This window comes from Saccostrea cucullata, unplaced genomic scaffold, assembly GCF_032062105.1.
Source record: "Saccostrea cucullata isolate Sc308-1 unplaced genomic scaffold, CSIRO_AGI_Scuc_v1 ctg8993, whole genome shotgun sequence".
Classification (NCBI taxonomy): Eukaryota; Metazoa; Mollusca; class Bivalvia; order Ostreida; family Ostreidae; genus Saccostrea; species Saccostrea cuccullata.
The window spans coordinates 87,265-103,633 of NW_026940361.1; the positions used below are offsets into that span (position 1 = coordinate 87,265).

Here is a 16,369-nt window from a genome sequence, read left to right on the forward strand (position 1 = left end):
AGGAACTCTTGTAAATGATAATTAGCCCCAGCCTGTAGCAGTTCCTTCAAATATTAAAACTCTAGTTAATATTCATAACATCTCACCCTCATCCGCTGTTACCAGTGGGGTAAGTATCTGACAAAACTTTACTGTTTGATATCAGTCTGCTCCTATAGAAACTACTCATATGTCCACCGACATGATGCTGTCAGTGGAACACGATACCTATTAAGTTCATTGAGACCAGTTCATATCCCTAGAAGCTCCTTCACAACACTCGTCCTACACATATATATCATCCATTAAAACATTGCTGTGACGTCATGCCTTTGTTCTTGCAGTCTAAAAATTTACCTGTAGCCGTCCGATAAATATATATTACCAGTCTGATAATTTATTATCGGACGGCAATGATAACACAATCAGACGGTATTTAAAAAACAAAAAGAAGAGTGAAATTGAGATTAAATATGTCCAGAACCCCAAATAAAAATGTTAGGAAAAAATCAGGGAAAGCAAAGCAAGGAATTTAAGTTACTACAAAATAGCAAATCCATGAGAAAAAAAGCACACAAGCAACGATTTCAAAAAAATTTTGATACAGCACTTTGAATAAGCGAATTTAAAATTTCTTAAAGTTTTAAACTTCCACAACATTAATACTTGTCCAATCTTTAAAAGAAATTTTGATACAGCACTTTGAATAAGCGAATTTAAATCCATCAAAAACAGTCTGCAAGTTTGCCTTTTTATAAAATTGTTTTCAAAAAACTATGGCCACACTTATAAAACCTGAGAATATTTCCATTATCACTTTTTAACTAAAACTTCAGGGTAAAAATCCGCATTTTTACTTTCCATGGTGATAATTTATAATATGCCCAAAATTATGTCAGTATCAATGTCAATTTATGCACATCATAAATAAAAACCCCCCCCTTCAAATAAAAAAGAAAAAAATCTTTCATAACACTGTCCTGCTAAACTAAAGGACAGCCATTGAATGAATAAAATGAAACAAGAGTTCACTTACTTTTGAATAGTCTGCTCTCTGTAGCAGCTACTTTCCTTCAATGTCCAAAAAACATGATGCTGTCAGTGGTGTATATGACACCCATTCAGTTCTTTTTATTCATATCACTAGATGTTTCACTAACTCGTCCAACACAAATATATCCTCCATAACTTATACTCATATGCTACATTTAAAGTGGAGTATTAATTTATTCTTTAAATTGATATCAGCTCAGACTTCTATGCTCTCTTCCACTATACTCATATGTCAATTATTATATGCTGCTTCAAGTGGTTTACTATATTCCTTGTTGATTGATATCAGGTCAGGCTTCTAGTAGCTCTTTCATACACTCATATGTCCACTCCCACATGCTGCTTCAGTGGTGTATTTTACCCACCTTGTGATTAATATCAGCTCCAGCTTCTATTAGCTCTTTCACTACACTTCATATGTCCACTATCATATGCTGCTGTCAGTGGTGTATGAAACTCACCTTCCTGATTGATATCAGCTCCGGCTTCTATAAGCTCCTTCACTACACTCATATGTCCACCTTCACATGCTGCTATCAATGGTGTATTAAAAATGCATTAAAAAATGAAATGAAATCGAATTTTTTACTATTACAATCACTGATTTGACAAAATTCAAAGAGAAAATAAATCTGTATGTTTCAAAATTCCTTGTGATTCTAATACCAGTTATAGCGTTATTGGCATTATCTGCTGCCGTGATAAACTATATATACATGTATGGTGTATTAATTCACTATAAAGCACCTGACAGGTTTTTTTTTTCGGTATTATATCAGCTGCCATATAAACTATATATACATGTATGTCCACCCTCACTGCTGCTGTAAGTGGTGTATGCACCCACCTTGAGGATTGATATCAGCTCCGGTCTATAAGCTTTTCACTACACTCATATGTCCAACATGCTGCTGTAGTGGTTTAAAATATATTCAAGGATTGATATCAGCTCCGGCTTCTATAAGCTCCTTCACTCATCAAATGAAAATCATATGCCAGATTCACCTTACATGCTGCTGTCAGTGGTGTAACATTCATTCACCTGTGTTATTATAATATTTTCAGCTCACGGCTTCATATTGAACTTGTTTTAAAGCTGTAAAACAAAAAATGTCCACCCGTACACTGGTGTATGATATACTACCTTGTTGATTGATATCAGCTCCGGCTTCTATAAGCTCCTACACTACACTCAGATGTCCACCCTCACATCCTTCAATCAGTGGTGTATATTACTTAAATTGTTGATTGATATCAGCTCTGGCTTCTATAAGCTCCTTCACTCAATTCATAAGACCACCCTCACATACTGCTGTCAGTGGTGTATGAACCTCACCTTGTGGATTGATATCAGCTCCGGCTTCTAAGCTCCTTCACTACCTCATATGTCCACCCTTATTGCTGCTGTCAGTGGTTTAAAATACCCACCTTGTGGATTGATATCAGCTCCTGCTTCTATTAGCTCCATCACTTAACTTATATGTCCACCAACACATGCTGCTGTCAGTGGTGTATGAACCTCACCTTGTTGATTGATATCAGCTCCGGCTTCTATGAGTTCCTTCACTTTCATATGTCCACCTCACATGCTGCTGTCAGTGGTGTATGAAACATTACCTTGTTGATTGATATCAGCTCCTAGAAGCTCCTATAAGCTCTTTCCAACACAAATATGTCCACCCTCACGTGCTGCTGTCAGTGGTGTATCATACCCACATTGAGGATTGATATCAGCTCCGGCTTCTATAAGCTCCTTCACTAAACTCATAAGTCCACCCTGACATGCTGCTGTCAGTGGTGTATTGTCTCCAGCTTGCTGATCGATATCAGCTCCGGCTTCTATAAGCTCTTTCACTACACTCATATGTCCACATCTACATGCTGCTGTCAGTGATGTATGAAATGTACCTTGTGGATTGATATCAGCTCCGGCTTCTATTAGCTCCTTCACTACACTCATATGTCCACCCTTACATGCTGCTGTCAGTGGTGTATCATACTCACCTTGTTGATTGATATCAGCTCCGGCTTCTATAAGCTCATTCACTACACTCATATGTCCACCCTCACATGCTGCTATCAGTAGTGTATTATACTTACCTTGTTGACTGATATCAGCTCCGGCTTCTATAAGCTCATTCACTACACTCATATGTCCACCCTTACATGCTGCTATCAGTGGTGTATTATACCCACATTGTGGATTGATATCAGCTCCGGCTTCTATAAGCTCCTTCACTACACTCATATGTCCACCCTCACATGCTGCTGTCAGTGGTGTATCATACTTACCTTGTTGATTGATATCTGCTCCGGCTTTTATAAACTCCTTCACTAAACTCTTATGTCCACCCATACATGCTGCTGTAGTGGTGTATGAACTTATACACTTTGTAGATTGATATCAGCTCCCGCTTCTAGTAACTCCTTCACTAAACTCACATGTCCACCCTCACGTGCTGCTGTCAGTGGTGTATGAACCTCACCTTGTTGATTGATATCAGCTCCGGCTCCTATAAGCTCCTTCACTACACTCATATGTCCACCCTCACAAGCTGCTGTTAGTGGTGTATCATACCCACCTTGAGGATTGATATCAGCTCCGGCTTCTATAAGCTCCTTCACTACACTCATATGTCCTCCCTTACATGCTGCTGTCAGTGGTGTATGAACCTCACCTTGTGGATTGATATCAGCTCCGGCTTCTATGAGCTTCTTCACTACACTCATATGTCCACCTCTACATGCTGCTGTCAGTGGTGTATGAAACTCACCTTGTTGATTGATATCAGCTCCGGCTTCTATAAGCTCCTTCACTACACTCATATGTCCACCCTCACATGCTTCAATCAGTGGTGTATTTTACTTAAATTGTTGATTGATATCAGCTCTGGCTTCTATAAGCTCCTTCACTCAATTCATAAGACCACCCTCACATACTGCTGTCAGTGGTGTATGAACCTCACCTTGTGGATTGATATCAGCTCCGGCTTCTATGAGCTCCTTCACTACAATCATATGTCCACCCTTATATGCTGCTGTCAGTGGTTTAAAATACCCACCTTGTGGATTGATATCAGCTCCTGCTTCTATTAGCTCCATCACTTAACTTATATGTCCACCAACACATGCTGCTGTCAGTGGTGTATGAACCTCACCTTGTTGATTGATATCAGCTCCGGCTTCTATGAGTTCCTTCACTACACTCATATGTCCACGCTCACATGCTGCTGTCAGTGGTGTATGAAACTTACCTTGTTGATTGATATCAGCTCCGGCTTCTATAAGCTCTTTCACTACACTCATATGTCCACCCTCACGTGCTGCTGTCAGTGGTGTATCATACCCACATTGAGGATTGATATCAGCTCCGGCTTCTATAAGCTCCTTCACTAAACTCATAAGTCCACCCTGACATGCTGCTGTCAGTGGTGTATTATACGCACCTTGAGGATTGATATCAGCTCCGGCTTCTATAAGCTCCTTCACTAAACTCATATGTCCACCCTAACATGCTGCTGTCAATGGTGTTTCATACTCACCTTTTCGATTGATATCAGCTCCGGCTTCTATGAGCTCCTTCACTACATCCATATGTCCACCTCTACATGCTGCTGTCAGTGGTGTATGAACCTTACCTTGTTGATTGATATCAGCTCCGGCTTCTATAAGCTCCTTAACTACACTCATAAGTCCACCCTCACATGCTGCTATCAGTGGTGTATCAAACTCATCTTGTTCATTGATATCAGCTCCGGCTTAAATAAGCTCTTTCACTACACTCATATGTCCACCCTTACATGCTGCTGTCAGTTGTGTATCAGCAAACAAATATTTGGTTTTTTTGTTTGTCATTTTTATATCGACAAACTTGATTAAAATATTTACAGTTTCCAAATCACCACTGTAACAACTCAATACAAATAAGCGGTCATGTTCAAAATTGGACCGACTATTTTCCTGTTTTTGATTTGTTGTATCACATATGGAGTTAAATAAAGATAATTTGACTGTTGCAATATATTTTTCAGTGTTATTTTCTCCTTTTTTTGTTTCATATATTAACCTTGGGCTAAAGGAATTCCAAAATAGTTCAATCTTTGTTTCGTTGTGTAATTCAATTTGTTTCAAAATATATTTTAGGATCTGATTGTGTCCGTAGTAAACTACCCAACTGATAACCCTCACACTGTAATTTATTTCTCTATTATCAATCCTCTCATTCACCAGCACCGCCTGTCTGCTCCATTCTCTGCTCCTCTCATCCAACCTCTCAATCTTCTCCCTCACACGCTTTCCTTTACTCACAACCTTAGATGCATCTTTCTGTTCTGACAAGAATAAAGCCTTTAACTCAGTGTAGGACTTTGTCTCTAACACCCCAATAAAAGCATGACACACCTTCGGATGTTTCAAAATATTATTCATAAAAACATCATACAGCTCCATATTCTCTATATCTCTGTAAAAACGCTCTGCTAACATTGGATATTGATCCTCTTTTAACGTAAGAACGAGATCAAACAAATCCTGGCTTCTTTTACTACTTATTGATTCATGCTCCTCACCAATAAACACTTCATTTACAACTTGTTTAAATTCAACCTCCGACTCTCCTTCACATTCTTGTACTTTCACATTATTAGCAATGAAACCACAGATAATATATTGCAAAAGAAGATCTGGAAACTGAGAACCAAAATGATATGAAAGAATTTCAAATACAGAGTCATGAATAATAGTGTACTCAGTACCACAGAGTTTTGTGTAAGTCCCATCCATAGCTGCCAATGCTTTTACAAATCTAAATGCATCAGTGTTACTTTCAACTTCACAATATTCTAATACTTTTGATTTCATCTCCAAGAAAACAACGTTTCCAGTGCTGTTCAATATTTCTTTTGATAGTTTATTGTCATTTAACATGCACAAGACCAATGTAGCATAGCATAAACTATTTTGCACTTGCATTTTATCAAATTCTTCTAATATACATTCAGCTGGACGGGTAAAAAACCTTTCAACATTCTTTCTAAATTTCTTCACTTTTGAATATAGTTTACACAACAGAGGAAATAAACCCAATGTTTCTGCCAGTAATATAGGGGACAACAAATCTCTATCCAAGTCGTGTTTCTCAAGGATCGCTTTCTTATCTTCATCGTTCAATGCATTTTTGCAGCTATGCATCTTAATTGTGTTTTTTTCATGTGAGAAAAATGATTTGTAACATTCATTAAAAACTGCTTCCCTACATGACATTAATATCTTTGTATTTCTATTGGAAGGATTTGAAATTCTTTTTTCATAGTCTATCAATGACTCTAACTTTTGTTTTTGCAGACCTAAAACACCTACCACATCATCAATGACAAAAACCTGTGGATGACGCGAGTCAGAATAATCTTCAATCTTCCCGATATCTGTAATCGGTACAACCTCGTATCCTTCTCTCTGGAGCATCAGGGCTAAGTGATGAATAGTCGCCGATTTTCCTGATCCTGGGACACCAACAAATGTCATGTAAGATTGCTTTCTGACTTGATCCAACATTGCAGAAAAACTGTGGCTTTCACTGTAAACCCCATCTTCCTCTTTCCATCGTGTGAGATCTTTTTCAAAAATGTCTATAATGAATTGATATAGCGAGTTATTTTATAATTTTTTCAACTTGTCAATAATGTAATTACCTGGCTTACATAGTAATAAAACGTTTAACACAGAAAAAATAAGCAAATGCCTAACAAAGTATGGTGTACATGATACTACATGCTTGTGGTTATTTTAAGAAAGATAAATTTGCAGGATCGAATTTGAAGAAATGCTGTAATTTATGGATTTCTGAAGAATTTAAAAAGTTTAAAGAAGTATATAAGGTAAGGGCCATTTAAGGCCCCCACTCAGAAAATGTTTATCTTTACTATGGAGAGGGATAAGGCAAGGATGTTACTAAAAATATATAATTAAATTTAATCTGGCGTTCCGTTGCCATGGAAACCGTCGTCAAAATCATACACCTTCAGACCTCTAAATCTGACATCTAATGCCATCTATTTTTATTTAACCGATCTTTAATCTTGATACCAACTATATTGTCTAAAGATAATGATAGTATGTATACTTTGGGATATGTCAAAGTGACTATTTTACTAAGAAAATATATTTTAAATTTAATAGGTATTCCGTTACCATGGAAACTGTATTCAAACTTATTCCTTTTTATCTGAAATTACGGCTTTATTGACAATTAAGAAATCTGTGATTTTGGTAGCATATATTAAATATTAAAAATCTGTTTTTAGCATATAGGTCACAGTCAAGTTCACAAGGTCTTTGACCTTAGTGTCATTTGAAAACACTTAACTAGTGAAGTATGCATACCAAATATAAAGTCTATCTCCTATGGTTCAAAAGTTGGAGCGAAAGTTCGAAAAATTTTTTTTAGCATTTAGGTCACAGTCAAGGTCACAATGTCATTGACCTTGGTGTCAGTTGAAAGTGTTTAATAATTAGTGGAGTATGCATTCTAAATATGAAGTCTCTATCTCGAATGGTTCAAAAGTAATTGCAAAGGTTAAAGTTGACAAATGACAGACAAACAGTAAAAACAGACAGAAAAACAGCTAAACACACAAACAGACAGACAGGACAAAACTAATATACGCCCATAATAAATTCAGACGCATAAATATTTAACATTTTAACAAATACTTGGTATTGAGGGACGTAGTTGTTGACAGGAATCAACTTTTCTCTCTTACAATAAGTCTGTCCGTTAATGCAGTCCTTTCCGATAATAACCTTGTAACTTAGAAAAACTAGAAGTTTATATTCTAGTACATGTATACATTATGATTTATGATTTGATTAAATCTCTAATTCAAAGTCTTGTCTAAAATTGTTATACCATAATTATTTATAAAATTCAAATCACTGGCAGATGAAAATATGAAAAATGCTATTAATTGGATTTTATCATTTATCATTTTACGGAGGAATTCACAAAAAAAAAACATCTGTATCATTCAGCATGATTTTTCAATATGAACATTAAAATTTTGCATAGCATGATCATATTTGAAGTGCAGAAATAAGTAGTGAAACAACATATAAACGAAGGCTTTTATGCATAAAATTATAACACAAGCCAATCCATTGTTAATCTTCATGAAATCGAAAAATCTGACAGTTATTCCTTATATTTACATGCTTTAATTCCACCAATCCACGGGCTCCAAGCCTGCTTCTCTCTAGGTGTTGTCCCGCCCTGCACGTGGTTTTTTTGGAACCGCGCCAAAACATTCATGAGGAAATCAATTACATTTACAATTGGTAATTTTATCTCGGACAAAGACATTGGAAATGTAAATATTTAGGCCTATTTATTTTTTTTATTTTGTACATATAAATTATGCAATAAAATTAAATCATAGGAATATTAATATTATTTTTGTTGTCTAGTTGTACTAAATATTTATAGAAAAAAAAACATTATTATTATTTTTTTTTTTTTGGTTTTATTGAAATTACCAATGCCCCGAACTTCTTAGGATAACGTTGAATTTATTACACGTCTGGGTGGCCGTACATTTGTTGCCTTGTAAACAGGTAAACAATGAACGATACGGGAAGAAATGACAAGAAGTAGATATAGAAATATGAACACACACAATGAACGTATTTTAACATGATCAAATAATTTTATAAAATGTATACTGTGTATATATTTCTTCTGTGAACTGATTTAATGTACAGTCGAGCGATTCGAAGGTCAAACTCGATCATCGTGTTTCTTGAGATCCACACCCGCACATTCACACATCAACAGATCAATGTTGATACCCATAAAATATATTCTTTAATCACAAATATGTTTCAGAAAAAGATATTTCTAGAACTTTACGTTGGAAAATATACATGAAGCAATCGATAGATGATGCTACCTTCGATAAAAAAAAAAATTCAACACATGTCAACAACGTCGTCGTCATTCTCCGTACATGCTTGTGACGTCATGCGAGTCAGAAAGTGCTATTTTTCTCAAGGGTTTTTAATTTTTTAAGTGTGAGCGACTTTATGAACAAGATTGATTTTTTAAATGAAGACTTTTTTTGAAAATATCTTTTACGTGTGTAAATATCTTTCTTGTTCAAGGCGTCGCACATACCTAAAATCGCCGATAACGATGCTAAAAATGCCATTTTTAGGCGTTTTTTTGTAAACTTAGTCACTTTAAACCTTCAATTCTCTTCATATTACTTAAATCAACATATCAATTTAACTATAAAAGAAAAGTATAAATTCTAATCTTTCAAAAAATATCAATATCATTGAGGTTTACTGGCGTTTAAATTGTAACAAAAACGGGGGCCAAACTATTATAGAAACCCTATATAGTTCTTTGAAAATCAATTATAATTCAACCATCGATTACATATCACCTAAATTCATAAAACTTTTTAATTTCAATTGAAAAGCCAATTTACATGTTGAAAATATCCATGTTTTCATTTTCACCTGCTTTCATCTAAATTACATCTTTAAAGAATTTTTCGATCTGAATTATGATATATTTGTTTAAAAATGTAACCTTATTGTGAATCCATTGATGTATAATTCATAACATGAATAAAATAATTTGAAGTCACAAATTTTAAACTTTAAAATCTGAAATGCATTCCTCCTACAGTTTAAAAAGGCTTGGTATTGATTCTATATTAGGAAAATAGATTGTTTTGAAAGCAAAACAAAAAGTTATCAGTATTCATTTAACAAAATGAGGTAAATAAGGACCACTTCAAAATTAACAATTTTTAATAAAAATTCTTGCATCAAAATTATTTTTTCTTGAATTTTCAAGAATGTTAATAAATACATAATTTTGGTACATTTTTTAATATCTAAACTTTTCAATTCAGTGACAAATTATGGTCGTTTGTTGTTTAACGTATTTCTTTTGAATTTTTCACTCATTTCGTGACGCATCCACTTGTCGGTGGATTGCTGCAAATTAAAACTTATATACTCGGCACCAGGGCCTTTTAAGCAGTGAGGAATCTTTATCGAGCGGTTGAAAAAGTCTCATCAGACAATTCTCTATGTCCCGTGGTGGATTTGAACCCAGGACATAAGGATCAGCTTTTTACGCCGTGACTCTACAGCAGACACTCTAACCACTGAGTCATGCGGGCGACTGAGACTAATAATGTTAATCATCAAGAAAAAAATTAATTCTTTTACTAATACAAAAGCAAAAAATGTAGATTTTATAATTTCTTATTTCTTGCACAATTCTGAAGGAAAGAAATATATAATTCATTCTGATTATGTATTTCAGAACGTTTATTTCCACCATGGAAATATAAACACTAATGTATTTACAGTTCAATCCACTTTTTAAAATCACTAAGGTTTTCTCACAAATTAAGGTCACATTGTTATAATGCAACATTGTGTTATGTAACAACAAAAAATGTTTCAGAAATTATTTATAACTTAATTTTGATTATATCCTGTTACTTTAAACATAGTAGGATGTTTATACACTCATCAATGATATTTTATGAGAGTTTCCGAATGTTTTTTTTTTCATGGTATCTAATCAAATGCAACCATCTTTGTATTTGTTCATGTTAAAGCATAGTTTTCCCTTGTCTTAATAGAAAAACAATGCAAACATGTACATTCTATTTTCTGTACATCCTTTTACATGATTTCTTTACGCAGTTTTGTCTTTTTTTGGCGCTGCATTTCGACAAAACCAAGGCAAGTATGGAAAATGTGCAAAATATCTGCAAGAAGTCAATTTGAACATTTCAACCAAATAGTATCAAAAAGTTCTTTTAATTAATTTATAAGTACCTATGATAGAATCATACACATTTAACATAATACAATTTATAAAAAAAAAATTCACAAACATTGACTTTTAGAACTTAAAATAATGATTGTAGAGACTATGCACCTTTAAAATAAAATTTTGGATGATATAACGGTTGTGTCGCATACTGAAACTCGATAATTTTAAGTTTTATTGCAAGAAAAATGTTACTTTAATTTGTGAAAGAAAAATGTGAGTTTAAAAAGTGTGTTACGCCGTACAGTATAAAGTTTTAAGTGAAAAGGGTCATGGTTAATGAATTTTTTGTTTTAATTTCACCAACATACCTCTAACGTTCGGAGGGATTACAGACTTTGGTGTTTTGATTTTATCTGAAAAAAAAAACAAAAATAAGAATTTATGGACAGCATTTTTATGAAAATTACTTTTTTTATTTATTTTATTTTAAAAGTTATATTATAACAGGTTTGGGGCTAAATTGTGTCACTGGTCCAACAAAATACATGTTGCCATTGAACCAAATTCAATAAATATACAGGGACAATTACAAATGCGTATCTCCTATATGTATTTTGTAGGGGTCGGAGGAGGTACTGTAGAGGCAGAAATATTTGTGGGGATACAATTTCGTTTATTTCGTCCTTAACAATCACCACACGAATTTTTTATAGGACTATATTTTGCATTTGTTTAATTTCGAAACAAGGACATTTGATATACACGAAATATTTGTAGATGACAAATAAATGAAATTTTATGCCCACAAAAATTTATGAAATTTTAATCTTAAGCATAGGACTGAGAGTTTCCACATACTTCACTCCAATTAAATTGCAGCAGATGGATCTAATACATCACTCATAACATCTCTCTATAAAGTACGAAAATGTGAGCGTGGAACTTTTTTCCAGATTTGTCTTCTTATTACAAACATTTTTTTTTCAAGAATACGATAAAATTCAGAATGCCACTACCCCAAAGCCGATGTGAGCAGACCCGAGCGAATGGAATGATATCTTATGCTCAACCTCTTTAGTACCGCAAAACAACTATCACTCCTCCATGACACCTGATCCCATCTCTGATGTCTTAGAGGACATCGGATGCTCTTCTCCTATTTTGTACTTTTTGATTGACTTTTGGTCTAGAATACTATACAATTATTGTTGATTTTTAGGTCAATACAATGATTTAGCCATTTGAGGAGTTCAGTATTCACCGAGCCCAAAGAGCGATGTGAATATTGTACTTCAAAAATGGTTAAATCATTGCATTGACCAAAAAAATAGAAATAAGTGTTTTATTAAATGATTCATTGATAAAATGATAAAGCTCATTACTTGTTTGAATTTAATTGAGTCCAAGCCAAATACAAGAGAGAAGCAGAATTAAAATATAAATAAACCTTACCAATCGTATCAGTTTGAAATGTTTTTATCAATTGTAATTGCCATGAAAAAAAATATATGTCAGTCTGTTTTACAAAATTGATTTTGAAAGGAAGGAGTATTAGCAGGGAAAATGACTGCCAAAAGGTTAATATTGTTGTTCAGTAAAAAAGTTGGAGAGGTGGGGGTTAGTCCCTGCATCCCCTCTTACCACCCGCACCTGAAAATGTGTAGCCGTTTATGTTTTGTTCACGTGAAAACAAGTCATAGTCGTTTAAAAAGCTTTCCAAAACAATTTGTATTAATTGGAAATTTCCCAGACTATTTTTAGATCAATGTAAAGAAAATAAATCCTTGGAACTTCACGTGCAGGTCAATACAACGTAGTTTTCTAACATTATTTGATCTCAGCCACTAAGAGAGATAGAAATTATTCAGTCATATAATAATGTTCGTTATCTCTATATGTTTCATCAGTTGCTTTAATACCCAAACCAATTTATTGGTTTTTTTATCATACACAAGAAAGATGACTTTGACAAATTAGCTTAAAAAATATAAATATATTCAAGTTCAAATTGGAAGTATTAAAGTCTATATGAAAATTATCAAATGTCAACCAAACCTGAGTTATATGGTTTAATTATCAAAGATTCAAATTTTGACATCATTAGAATTAAAAATAAATTTGATTTGAAAGATATTTCTATTCAAAGCATGTCAAAAAATCTTAAGTTTTACCTCTGAAAATGGAATCCATCTTTTCTTTAATATAAATGTACTTACCAAAGATTTTTAGCATTTTATTGTGATTTTCAATTCTGTCTATCTCACTCTCTTCTAATTTTCCTGGAAGAAAAAAAATTAAGCCAGCATTAATTGCAGAAACATATACAAATAGTGTTTTATAAAAGATTTATTCATAACTTTAATGACAGAATTCTTCGTGTTAATTACGTTTCAGGCCTTGGACTATTTTCCTAGTTTCTGCATCTTCTTCAGCCTGTTTCCTCAGTTGTTCTATGTAATGGCAGTCACGGATAGGGTCCATTGTCTCATGTCTCAAAAAATCCACCTCTTTTTCAAACTGGTTCCCGTTATTAAGGAAAGAATCAACATCCACAACTGCTGATCTTACAGTGGACCAGATTGAGTTGAAATCAACATTGGCGAGGACAGGACTAGAAGAATGAACACACTGATTTCTGGCAATGCGGATTCTCTCAATGTTAGCAGAGAGAGATCGATCTGTAGGGTCTGGAACATAGCCCCATCCATTGCTGTGTGTTGGTATTCCACAAATGTTTCTAAGTAGTATGTACAATAAGGAAATGTCCATATCATCATATTTTCCTGTATAATTACTACCTCTCGGTAAAATAAAATTCATCTGTTGAGCTGTCAGACGGGGAAGATAACTTCTTTTTTGTTTAATGACGTGTGGAAATGTTGATGGTGGTACATGATGAACTAAAACATCCCGCAGTTGATCTGTACATGGACCCAGGAGAAGCCTGCAGGCTCTACAAGCATTTGTGGTCTCCTCTGTAGAGGCGTAACATGAGGAGGCCATAACATCAATTTGGTGCTTTTCTGAAATGTAACAACCCCCCATTTTAATACTAATAACTACTTTAATTACTTTAATAATAATTGAAAAAAATCAGAACTATCTTCATAGAACCTCACATTGCTTATCAACTAGGGTAACTAGGAAAAATGCTCAAATTAGAATACTTTTCAATGATTACAGTCTCCTTGCTAGAGTACCATACTGCAAATTTAATGTCAAGTCATAAATTTATGCATGTTCAGTTTTTTATGTTTTGTGTTTAATAGAAAAGATAAGACTACATCAAGTTAAGAATTAAAATAGTTTGTGCAAAGGAACATGTGACTTTGTAGTTCACTGTTGTGTTACTTTTTGTACACATTGACAGACCCACACGTCATATGTAACCTCAAATTTCTCCTCCAATAACAAAAGTATTTTTTTTTCAGAAATATATTTTTAAAGAGTTATAAAATTAACGTTTTTTTTACTCAGTGACTTGATCTAATGACTTAAAGTCAGGGTCATATTATATTCTAGTAAAGAATCACCACATGTTGTTGTAAAAGAATTATCTTCTTAAGTTATTGCATCTTTTTATTATGGAAACTCTGATTGGAAGTTATGTTTCGAATATTCTTTTGTTTTGATAAGTGAAAGATATGTTTTTATTTTTTATGCTTAAATTACCTTAGGCTAGTGTCAGAGTTTTTAGTTGTTGTAGCCTTGCATCCAGTTAATATGTATTTTCTTGTAGTTATGGATAGAATTTAATAACATTGAACCCGGTATCCTTGACAAAAATTACTTTAGAGTTGGTTCAGTGCATGCTTTTGAACATAACTTAAAATGTTTTATTCGGAAGGAACCTCTTAAGTTTTAAAATATGATAACCAGACAAGAATTTCATTTCCGTTTTGCCTGTCAAAGAAGTTATGTAGAATGCATCCTTTACAAGCTTGATAACTAATTCATAATTTCATTTTCATTAATCAGTCATCATTTTAATTTCATATTTTTATTCTGAAAATGCCAATTTAATTGATGTACCGAAAGTTTTACTACCACTTTAAACCGGTTCCAGGGTCCGTAGAATCGGAAAAATTAATACGAAAGGACTAAATGCGGTATATTGCATATATTTGCCCCCACAAAAGTCAAATTTTGAAATATTCCGGAATTGTGCTGAATTCCATAAATTGAATTAAAAAATGAATTAACAGAACATATTATAATTTCAAAGAAGTAATTGACTATTTTTGTTTTTATGACGTTACAAACTCGTCCGATTTTATATCATTTGTGAGAAAAAGGACAAAATGGACGAAATTTCAGCAATTTAAGCTATAGAATTTATAGAGCGCAAGTTTGTTCAGGAACGATATTGACATATTTCATTCATTGATATTATAATTCTACACAATATATCAAAATATTGATCCTGAACACACATGCGCTCGGTGATTTTTTCTCAAAATAACGATGTAAAATATCTATTTTCTGTAGAAATAATTGAAATTTTAAATTTACGTCATTTTCGTGATGTCATTTGAAACATATGACGTCATTGCTGATGAAAATACTCAGTGCTTTGAAGTCAGCATATATCCCTCTGTGTTAGAACATAATTTTAAAAAATCCGTCTACGTTTAATTTGGGGGGCAAAAGTTGGTTATTACCGAATAAAGTTCTTTGTTGAAATCGGGGAAATCATCATACTATATAAGGATGTTTCCAATTAATAAACTATAAAGAATTTCTAAAAGAGTTTGCGTAACAATACATAGTACAATTATTTTCAATCGATTATAAAGACTGCTTGTTGCCAGCGTTTTTTCTTTTTCAAAATTGGAAGTAATTTATATCCTCCAGACGTGAATCACCATTGTTTTTCGAAAACGAAAGTAGATTTGAAAACAATATCTAATTAAGATTCACATTGTTATTGGAGCTTATATTACACCTAACGTCATTTTGAATCCTCTTGCTGACAGCAACATTTATTTATTCATAAATGTATGTATTTGATGTGTCTGTACCTTTAAGCGCCTGTGCTTGAAAACGAAAGTTCGCCACTATTCTCTTTGTTTCGGCCCCTTTGTTTTTTGATACATAAAGGCTTACCTGATATTCTTTGATACTCTAAGATTTTTTAAATGATGAAAATGCAGATATGTGTAGGCTATATTCCGAGGTTAAATCCTAAGACACATCAACCAAAGGTTCATTTAACTTCTCTGGGATCATGGGGATTTCCATTTTTCAACGCAAGACCTTCGCGGTTGCAAGTGATTTCGGCCTTCGAATAATTCATCCTTTCTTTATGTTACTGTTGCATTAATATTTAAACATATAAATGAATACAATTTATAATGTATTAATAAATGATAGTGAGTTAAGGAAAGTCAATGACCCCCTAAATGAATGAGTTACCGTATCTCACAGTACTTGGTGTGTCCGTATTCTGCAAGGTCTGGAGGGTAACTATTAAAAAAATACTGTTTACATTCTATATATATACATTAAAAGGATCCCGATCATAAATATAGTGTTCAT

At 33.6% G+C, this 16,369-nt stretch overlaps 1 protein-coding gene across 1 annotated transcript; it reads right to left on the reverse strand.

Annotated features, from left to right (window-relative positions):
* Positions 1–2,680: 2,680 nt before the first annotated feature.
* On the reverse strand, positions 2,681–16,079 carry LOC134255179 (uncharacterized). Its single transcript, XM_062737676.1, is given in 9 exon segments — positions 2,681–3,415; positions 3,418–3,891; positions 3,973–4,040; positions 4,140–4,520; positions 4,575–6,659; positions 11,200–11,244; positions 13,048–13,110; positions 13,219–13,854; positions 15,938–16,079. Coding segments are annotated over 8 exon segments (4,467 nt in total). The 5' UTR covers positions 13,835–13,854; positions 15,938–16,079.
* Between the last annotated feature and the right edge of the window lie 290 nt (positions 16,080–16,369).